Source organism: Centropristis striata, chromosome 18, assembly GCF_030273125.1.
Source record: "Centropristis striata isolate RG_2023a ecotype Rhode Island chromosome 18, C.striata_1.0, whole genome shotgun sequence".
NCBI lineage: Eukaryota > Metazoa > Chordata > Actinopteri > Perciformes > Serranidae > Centropristis > Centropristis striata.
The window spans coordinates 13,635,422-13,645,420 of NC_081534.1; the positions used below are offsets into that span (position 1 = coordinate 13,635,422).

The following is a 9,999-nucleotide window of genomic DNA, read 5'->3' on the forward strand; positions in this document are numbered from 1 at the left end:
TTCTAACCATGATGTGCATTACTCTTTCACCTATCAATCTATCGCAAAGTGGTGGTGAGTTGGGCCAGATCCAGAATTTCAATGAGGGAAAAAGAGTAGATGTGCTTCCAGCCCATTTTCAGAGTTCTTGTTTTTTATTATTATTTTATTGGAAATACATGTTAACCCTCTGGAGTCCATCTATTAATTGAAAATACAAATGTTTTATTTACAGTAATAACTTTATTTATATATCATATGTAGACAAGTTGTGAAAGCCAGTTAAAAGTACAATCATAGGAGCTTTCACAGTGTGCCATTTATGTTTCTAGACCATTTTTAAAATGTGAATTTTCTTTCTACAATGAAAACTATTACTATTTTTAATTTACATGCAAATAGACTGTTTTGTAGTTTTATTATTTATTTATTTTTTTCTGCTGTTTTTGTGTGTATTAATGGTAAATAAAATAATTTTATTTTCGGTTCCTGGCAGCTTTATACTTTGTTAATTAAAATAAAATGAAAAATCTGACTGATAGCCAAGTTTTTGTGGAGAAAAAGGAGCCATGCATGTGATGTAAGGACAGACTGAAAGATGCTGAACAGAGACAGAAACGAATGCATAGGAAGTTGACAAATTTGAACCAAAATCTCCTGGACTTCAGAGGTTAAAACCAAATATTCATCACTTCAAGTGTGTACAGGAGCTGAGGGCTATTTTCTTCACCAGAGTAAGTTCCCCTTTTTGTTTCTGTAGAATTCATGTGAGTGGTCTCTGTTATCCACAGAAAACGGTTTGGGTACATTTGCTTATTACCTTCGCTGGCTGATAAACTCTACACTCACTTAGTAATTGGCAGATGGATGGAAAGTTTTATGATATGCTCTGCACAACTTTATGACAACAAACCTTTGTATCTGCAGGATTGTGTGTGTGTGTGTGTGTGTGTGTGTGAATGGGAGATGAAGGTGGAGTATTTGACTACTATAGTCCTCACAGAAATTTGCATAGCACCGACACCAGAGAGCAAATAGTTCATTCACTTCAAACGGGGGTATTATTCTCAACAATAGTGTGTGTCAGTGCTGTTTACACTAGTAACTTTAACTACTACAGGCTATTTGTCTTTATTTAATGACTAAAAACCATATTTACAGCTTAAATGTATGGTAAATGTTGCTTATATCATTTGAGAAACAGCTTTTAAATTGCTATCATTGTTAAATCTTCAACTTTTGCTGCTTTGTTGAATACATTTCCAAAAATGACACTAAACAAAAGGATGTAATAAAAACAACACACTTTATTTACTAGGCAGTATAGAAAAGTATAAAAACATAAAAACTTGGCATGTATAAAATGCTTTTATAAAATCATTTTTGCAAAAAGCTAGTATAAAAAGAAGCCGTATAAAAAGAATGTCTGCTAAGTGTTTGACATGGGCTACTGCAGTCTTAGTAAGAAAACAAAATGCTTACTGAATATGCATTTACAACAATACAAAACAATTTAAAGAAATGTTTGAAAACAAAAACCATACAAAAGTTTCGATCAGGGTTTGTTTGTAGCATAATATAAAATATCAGTGTATTCTCGCTTTTTATGGTGATTCAAGTGCAGCTTGGTCTTACTCTTACTGGGTGAAGCTCATGGTTTCAAACATATAAGCTCATTTTTAAATGTATAAATATATAAACTTATTTTTTTTAACACATTTAATGTTTGTTCACTGAATGTTTCCCTATGCAGGATACTGCGAATGCCAGAAATAAATTGATAATTGAAATGAAAACTCAATTTATATGAAATAAAGGTGCCAATATGTAGGTAGTTAGGTAATACTAATAAGGCTGGCCCCTTCTGTTGTGTAAAACATGATCATTCATAGTTGAATCATGATGTAGGAACAGATGCAGCTGTCCTTGCTCAGTAGTAAAGTGTTTACATGGGGTGGCACAGACCAAACACTTGAAATTCTCAGTAGACACATTGTAGCCTTTTCAAAAATGAGAAAGGAAAAAAACAACAACGAAAAGTTGCATGACTGAAATACAGAGGTCAGTTTTGAATTCATTAATATGCCTTTGGATTTCTGATAATGCTAACAGGGCTTAAATACTTAACTTACAACACTGATCCATAGGCCAATTGTAAAAAAAACAAACAACATTGTCATTATTAAAACAAAGGAAATAAATTAATCAACTTGTTCTTTATATTAATATCAAAATATGGAATTAATAATACAGCCCAATGCAAATTATATAGCCACCAAAAGTTTCCCATTTATAATACAACATGGATAATAATAACACAGTGACAAGACCAAAAAGTAAAATGACGTACAATAAAACCCAGAGAAGATTCTATATAAAAAGATTTAAAAATATCAAGTCTTTGGTTGGTTGAAATCCAACAAGTGTGAGTGTAAAAACACCAATGGCATAGAGCCTCTCCCAACTGTTGTACCACAACAAAAATGTATCCGCGGCGCTGCGTCCAGCGCAGGGATTGTTGATCTTTCCAGTTCAACATGTGTCTCTGTCTACATGACCAGTGTCCTCGTAGGGTAAGTGCTGATGTACTTGTGGCTCTGCTCCGAGGCCAAAACGTGCTCCTCTGTTTTCCCACAGGTCACCTGTTCCCAGGAGCTGAGCTGCTGCTGGCAAGAGAAAGAGAGGATGGTGAGTTTTGATGGTTAACGTGCAATCAGCTCAATTTTTGTATAATTTTTTTGACCTAGATCAACACATAGAAACTTTAACATACCTGTAGTGGGCTGCCCATGCCTCTGCGAGGAACGTGGTAGGCTTTGTGTCCATCTTCACTCAGTAATGAGCTTGTGAGTAGGTCCTGAATAAAAGTGTAAAAAAAGACATTTTAGCAAGAGAAATCTAGATTTAGGATATTTTGTGGCAAATCAAGGATAGCTTCACATTAGAGAACATGAATTACTTACAGGTACTTCCTGTGCGGGGCCGTTAGGGGAGAAGAGCTGCGTGTGAAGGTCTTGTCCTTCCCACTGCATACACGGGCTCCTCTCACATGGGGACTCCACCTAGAACCCAAAACACATCATGGTAAATATCAAGAGTAACACTAACTTTCATAAATACAGTAGCCTCAAAAAATACTTTTATTATCTTCCTTAAAAATTAAAACTCATATTTGTCTGCATGTTCTTACCTCTTGTTTTATCTTTTTCAGAGGAGGCGGTTCAATGGCGCACTCCATCGGCTCCTGCTTGATGGAATCCACCATCTGGTGCTCCAGTAGTTTGAGGGGTCCGTACTTGGCCTCCTGCATGGCCAGGGCTGACCTGAACGGTGTGGGTGTACAAGGAGAAGACTCCATGATCGAACGACGAATGTTTGGAGTTCTGAACCTGAGAGAGAGAGAGAGAGAGAGAGAGAGAGAGAGAGGGGAAGGGCTGTTTGTAAGTCTCATTTACCACAACTCTGCATAACTGCATGATAAGCTACATTAGAGATAGAGCCACTTACATTTCATTCTCCTTCTGGTGCCTGATAGTGTGGTCGATCAGAGGCTTGGTGTCCACAGGCGAGCTCATTGGTAAACTGTCGTTGTCGGAGTGTTCTGGGCTCATCGACTGGGTGAGAAACTGTGAAACAAAAGGAAGGAAACCAATTAATCAAAATAGCTTGACAGGTTTATTTAAGAAATTTAATCTGGCAGATCATGGGAGCGCACTTGGTCGGAACTACAGAAATGGAGGGGAAAGGAGCTTCAATATAAGAAGATGAGTGATTGAAAAGATGGGAAACAACAGCAGAAACACTAATTCTAAATGATTAACTGTTGATATCATCAGGTGGCAGGTTGGTGATTGGATGGATTCTGATCACACACAGCTACTTTAACTACCTGTGAGGGTGAAAAGGGAAGGTTTCTGACTGGTGAGGGCTTGGGAGTTGAGCAGATCAAACCAGCCCATGCTCCGCGAGCAGTTCTTGAGCCCTGATTGGGCAAGACCCTGTCTGTTCTGAGCCCACTGGCAGTGGCCTCATCCACTGAGGAGAGGCTCTGGGAAAAGGGTGGGAAAATATGGGTCAAAGCCCATTTCTCTGTAAAAACTACGTTGCTACTTGCTAAGCTACCTTTCGCCATCTTGACGCATTTGGTCAGTGCAAACATAAACAAAACAGGTGCAGATACTCACCGAATCAATGACACACTCCATGAACTCTGGAATAGTATTTGAGAACGTCGGACTGCTGTGATGGCTGTTGTTGTTGTTGTTACAATTGCTGCTGTTATTGCTGTGGGCACGTGTTGCAGAGGCGCTCTCCTCGGGTAGGCAGCTCTGGTCGAGAGGCAGGGCAGGGGCGGCTGCCTGGTGATGAGGTAATAGCATTAAACCCTCTGAGCTGTTGGTCAAAGAGCTCTGGCTGACCCAGCTCGGATAGGACAAACTCATCTAGAAGAGAGAAGGAGAAATAAGTGTCAAACAACAATAATCTGAAAATATTTATGAGCACAGTAGCGTGTGAAAAGAGAGAAAATACGACTTGTATTTTTTCTCTTTTCCCAATAAGGGAAGAAGTGTAAAAAAATTGGAACAATTTAGAAAAAACAGAAGAAGAAAGGGAACTTTAATGTAAAGAAGTGTTGAGTAGAGGGTTGCACAAGGGGTCATGCACACACACTGAGTCCTATTTCATCACTTTTGCAGAAACAGACCCCCCAGATGTTTCCTCCTCACACGAACACACGCATCCAACTACTGTCCTTAAAGCCAGGGTCAAATACACTTGCACATAAATTGTGCTGTCACAATTTTATATTTCGAACACACTCGGGGGCTGCAACCAATGATTCGATTAATCCGCCGAGCATTTCCCCATTTATTGTTTGGTCTATAAAATGTCAGAAAATAGTGAAAAATCTTCACCATAGTTTCTCAAAGCCCATGGCGATGACTTTATGTGTTTTGTTTTGTTCGTACAAAACCCAAAGATATTTAGTTTAATGCAATATAAAACAAAGAAGGAGGAAATCCCCATATTTGACAGACTAAAAGTTGCCTTTTTTGCATTAGAAATGCTTTAATGGTTATCAGAATATTTTTTTTCTGTTTTAGTCAACTAATTGATGCAGCTTAAAGACACACGATCAACTTACTGGTAGTGACGGCTGGCCTCTCAGCTCATCTTCTGTTGACATGAGCAGCAGTTCGATCTCTTTTACCCTCTTCTCCTTCTCAGGGTCTTCCTCACTATAGTGTCTCTGAGAAATAAGAGAGCAGGAGATTTTTAGGAATTTTAGCTTTTCTTTCTCATTGTAGTAATCAATTGTGCTGCGTTTGCTTGCCGTTTTTACCTGTATAGCAGCGGTTCCATGCTGGGGAATGTTAAGGATGTTCAAATGCCATGCCATGGGGAGCGGTACCTGTTGAAGCCAATCAGAAAACCAAATCAAATAAATGAATCACCTGCCGCGACACACTATAGTTTTCCCACCAGCATCCCAAGTTTGAGTTTAAAGCCCACTCACTCTGTGTGTGTCGGAGATGTATGCGTAGTTGAGTGGCGACAAAGGAGGCAGCTGCGCGTGGCTCGGTGAGTGGTGGGAGAAACCCATGATGTGATTGTTGGTCTTGACGTAGCCATGGCTGATGGAGAGTGAAGAGTTGCCGTTCTTAGCCGCGCTCTGAAGGTAACCCTCCTGTTCCACCTTTCGCCTCATGGTGGAGTTCCAGTGGTTCTTTATAGCGTTGTCAGTCCTGGATGTCATGAAGAGCATGTATTAACTTACTATAAAACACATCCGCACAGCCACAACACATCCTGACATCTGCTCCATAAAGCCTGATTTATTTGGTTAACTTGCATAACAATACACTACAGTGTCTTTTTTCTTTTTCTTAGTCATTTAATTCTGGGCCTCTCTCTGTAAAGAACATCCTGTCCTGACGTTTTCCCCCCTCCCAATTCCCATCTTTCAAAACAACGGAAATACTTTCTGCATTCACACCTCCATCTTTTTTTCACATTTGTTTCTTCCCTTTTCATTCCTCCTTTAGTGTTCTTCCCCTCCATTTCACCCTCTCAACCGCAACATTGCACAGTCAACCAACAAAAGTTCAGTGATTCATCTAGCTTCTCCTTTTTTCCACCTTTCACTCCTTTTCACTCTCTGTTGTACCTGCCAGGGAGCAACTTTGCGATTTCAGCCCAGCGGTTGCCCAGCTTCTCGTGTGCCTGGTAGATGATCCGGTCCTCCTCCTCAGTCCACGACGTCTTCTTCACCTCTGGGTTCAGGTGGTTGTGCCAGCGCTCTCGGCACTGCTTGCCAATGCGCCCCTTCAGGTGCTTGGCGATCACCGACCAGCGCTTGGCTCCATATTTCTGCACCAGCTCAATCACCTGGGGTGTGTTTGTGTTTGTGTAGGGGAGAGAAAGAGGAAAGAGGGGAGGAGGAAGAGCGTTGAAAAGGAAGAGAAGTAGATAGTGGAGGGGCATGAGGAAAGAGGAAGGAAGGAGCAATAACAGGGAGGAGAGGGAGAAGTAAAGGGGTGCAGAAAAAACAGGTATATGAGGGGTAGAGTAGAAAAGACAGGGGAGTGAAGAAAGAAAATGGTTAGTTATGCAGAAAAATCGCTAAACATTCTGTCAGTAAATGCTTCCCTCCTCTCCTCTTCCTTTATCTTGTAGAGGTGATTGAGAACACCTGCTGGTGAGCAGTGAGGGAGTTTCCAGTGGAACGTTAGCCACTCTGCTAATCATTACAGTGGCATCTGGGTGGAAATATAACTCCTTTAAGATAGTTCAGTAACTACTTCACAGGCCTTAAGAAGCAAAGCCTGTTACTTGTTGAGTAACAGCAACTTTTTGGGAAACTAAAAATGTGCAACAGCAGCCATGGAGTTGCTACAGAACAGATTTCTTTTTTACCCTGGATGACACTGTGAATGTATTTAACCATGTTACTCCAGCATCAAACATGGTTCTGCATTATTGTGTGAAGGCTTTGTGTGTATTTTATCTTAAGTTAAGTTTCTTACCCTCTGGTCCTCCTCTTTGGTCCATGGCCCTTTGATGAGCTCTGGGTTAAGAACTTTCTGCCACCTGTGCTGGCACTGCACATCTGTACGGTTCTGTTCGGTCAAAAAGCAGGAGAATTAGTAATCATCCTTATATTACAAGAGGTATTTATGCATGCATGTGTGGCCTCCACTTACAGTTAGTAAGCTTGCAATGATTTTCCAATCTTCTGATCCATGAAGTTCAACAAGTTTCTTCAACTTCTCATCCTGAAATAAGAGAAAATGTATTGCATATGTCAGATATATAATATATGACACTTCAGTGAACACCATCCCCAGGAATTAAGCATAATAGTTAGTGAATGTGGCTAGACCAGACAACAATAAAAGGTTCCTGGGATGTGATCTCTCCTTAGGGCAATTGTTACTGAACAGCAGGTTTTTGGCAGATGTTTGTGTACCTCTTCTCGTGTCCAGCGTGTTTTGCCAAGGTGGCGTTTCCCTGCCTTGGCCATCGAGCCGTCATAATCATGTTCATACATCTCGTTCTCCTCCTCATCCTCCTCGCTACTGTAAACACTGCGGACACAGAGAGAGAGACAGAGAAATTTTAAAAAGAGGTGGAGGAGGCTGTGTGAAAAAGAATAGTGGAAGATAATAGAAAGGTAAATAATAGCACAATAAGTACCTGTCTATTTCCAAACTACTCCCTAATCATCTCTTTACAGAGCACATAAAGAACTCAGCCCACTCTTTAACTCATCAGGTGTCAACACAGACAGAACCAGTCATTCTTGAAGGTTTGGGTGCAGGCTTTTAGCCAAGACACCCACAAGGGGAGAGAGAAAGAGAGAGCGAGAGAGGGAGGGAGGGGGGACGGGTGAACAGGTTCCAATGTTTTTGGTTTCCACAGATACTGGGATTGGCACATGCGATCATAATTTTCGTGACCCTGGCGTGTTCAGACCTGCAGTTGCATTGTACAGCACAGTCATACATGCACGCACACACATGCACACACACACACACACACACACACACACACACACACACACACACACACACACTGACACTGAGTTGGTGGTTAACCAATCAGGATGCAGAGCATGGACAACGTGGAAGCTAGGTAGGGTACTACAGAGCAACAGGTGAACAGGAACCCCACTGAGAGGTGTGTGTGCTTACACAAGAGGATATTTACAGTGGATATTCTTCCTTATTTTTGTTATTTTAGTGTGAGGACCTGATTAACAGCAAACAAGCATGGAAGCACTTTAGTCATTTTATGTTTTAAGCATATATATTTCTATATAATGCTGTTTATAATCCCAACACTTTTAGAAAACATGAATTCAAATAAATAAAAATGACGTGCACTCTGCGTGCACAAACAAAAAGACAACGAATACACCGCTCAAGCTGAGAATGATGAATCAACTGAAACTGCACCATGAAATAGTTTAATGATAACTATTGCTCTTATCTCAATCAGCGGGATGGTTTTGGGTGAAGTGAACTTGCACTTTTCTCAGGTTATCTGCATAAAATCGTGAGAATAAACCAACAATAACCGCACGGACACATGTCTGAGTAAAAATTCGACACGCAACCTCAATGCAATAACCTTTTTCTGGGAAAGCTGGTGCCCATCGATGCGCAGCAAAAGTTAAATTTCTGGGGAATCTTGTACCAAAACAAGAGAATCATGTTGACACTATCAGAGTAGTGCAGAGTAAGGTCGCTGCGATCAAGAGCAGTTTCCAAAATAACGCTTTCAACGATGATGCAACGGCAACAATCAGGATGTATGCAGGTTTAAATTGACTTTAGCCATCTATAATGGGGTATAAGATCCAATCTGCAAGTTTAAAAACGTGAAAATGGCTGACTGGGGTGATGAAATACAAGCACAATAAAAGTTTTTCCATCTTTACAACCTAAATTCAGGGGTTAGAAAGACTCCATGCTGCATTTGTTTTGACTTTATAGTTATTATAATCTACTATTAAAATCAATGTCCACGCACCGTCGTGTGCAAAAAGCGTGGCACGCGCCTGTCCACCCGCCTAATGTTATTAATCCGTATTTGTGTGTGTGTGAGTGCGTGTCTGTAGGACAGAGAGAGAGAGAGAGAGAGAGAGAGAGAGAGAGAGACCCCTTTCTCTCTCCACTGACAGCAGCGCGAGGAGCGCACATGCCAGATGACGACCACCTGTCATGGGCGCGCGAGCGAGACACCCACACCAATGCCAAGAAAACACAAACGGTTCACAAACACTTTGATAAGGGAAAGACTAAATGATAAAAATTAAACATTAAGTCATTCAATAAGATGCGTATAATAAGTCACCCCTCAACTCACGTCGGACAGAAATGAAGGCTAACATGAACAGAAAAACACTCCTACGAACATTAAAACACGCACAAAAAGAAGAGAAGAAAGATAAATAAAAGAGAAATTAAGGAGTAATTGTTCTGTTTGAGCTTACCTGTTTCTCGGCCGCCGAGCCATGTTAATATCTGTAGAGCGGCTCGCAGGTTACGCTGAGCACGTACTTTCACTATGTGCGCTGAGTTTGTTCTGCCGGCGGAGAGGCAGGTTGACATTAATTTAAACTGCTGCAGCCTCCACTACTGCTCCTCCCCTCCTGCCTGCTCATCTCATCCCGGTAAATTTGGCGCCCCAGAACGCGTGCGGCTAGACTGCGCATGCGCAGCATTGTACACTTCAGGTACCATACCGACGATTTGCAATTACTGCTTGGACGAACACGGGAAAGATCAGAATTTAAGTTAATATCGAACAAAATTATCAAGATTTTCCGAAAACCTAAGCATATTTCCAATAAAACGTATCAAATTGTGATTTCTTTTCGCAGAAGAAAATCAATGCACTGTCTATAACAACTGGATTTACTCATCATTAAACACATTAAAGTACACATTTAATAAGGGAATACAAATACTTAAATAACTAAAATGTGGCTCGATAATATTAGGTTCTACAGGG

The 9,999-nt window shown here is 40.8% G+C and overlaps 1 protein-coding gene across 2 annotated transcripts; it reads right to left on the reverse strand.

Moving 5' to 3' along the window:
* Positions 1-1,319: 1,319 nt before the first annotated feature.
* On the reverse strand, positions 1,320-9,562 carry myb (v-myb avian myeloblastosis viral oncogene homolog). Of its 2 annotated transcripts, none has more exons than XM_059356475.1 (14): positions 9,479-9,562; positions 7,451-7,568; positions 7,185-7,256; positions 7,008-7,100; positions 6,149-6,369; positions 5,498-5,726; positions 5,324-5,392; positions 5,126-5,230; positions 4,164-4,421; positions 3,487-3,605; positions 3,170-3,368; positions 2,943-3,041; positions 2,753-2,836; positions 1,320-2,642 (listed from the first exon to the last, which is right to left on the reverse strand). In XM_059356475.1, exons 1-14 carry the CDS (start codon positions 9,499-9,501, stop codon positions 2,529-2,531), a joined length of 1,803 nt encoding a protein of 600 aa, XP_059212458.1. In that variant the 5' UTR covers positions 9,502-9,562; the 3' UTR covers positions 1,320-2,528. The 2 variants fall into 2 exon arrangements, with proteins under 2 accessions (XP_059212458.1, XP_059212457.1); XM_059356474.1 differs by having other exon boundaries at positions 1,320-2,645.
* Between the last annotated feature and the right edge of the window lie 437 nt (positions 9,563-9,999).

Coding starts and splice junctions, on each gene's coding strand:
- myb (XM_059356474.1), bottom strand. CDS start 9,501: ATGGCTCGGCGGCCGAGAAACAG. Junction 7,569..9,478: donor GCTCGGCGGCCGAGAAACAG/GTAAGCTCAAAC, acceptor CTGTGTCCGCAG/TGTTTACAGTAGCGAGGAGG. Junction 3,606..4,163: donor TGGAGTGTGTCATTGATTCG/GTGAGTATCTGC, acceptor TTTGTTTCACAG/TTTCTCACCCAGTCGATGAG.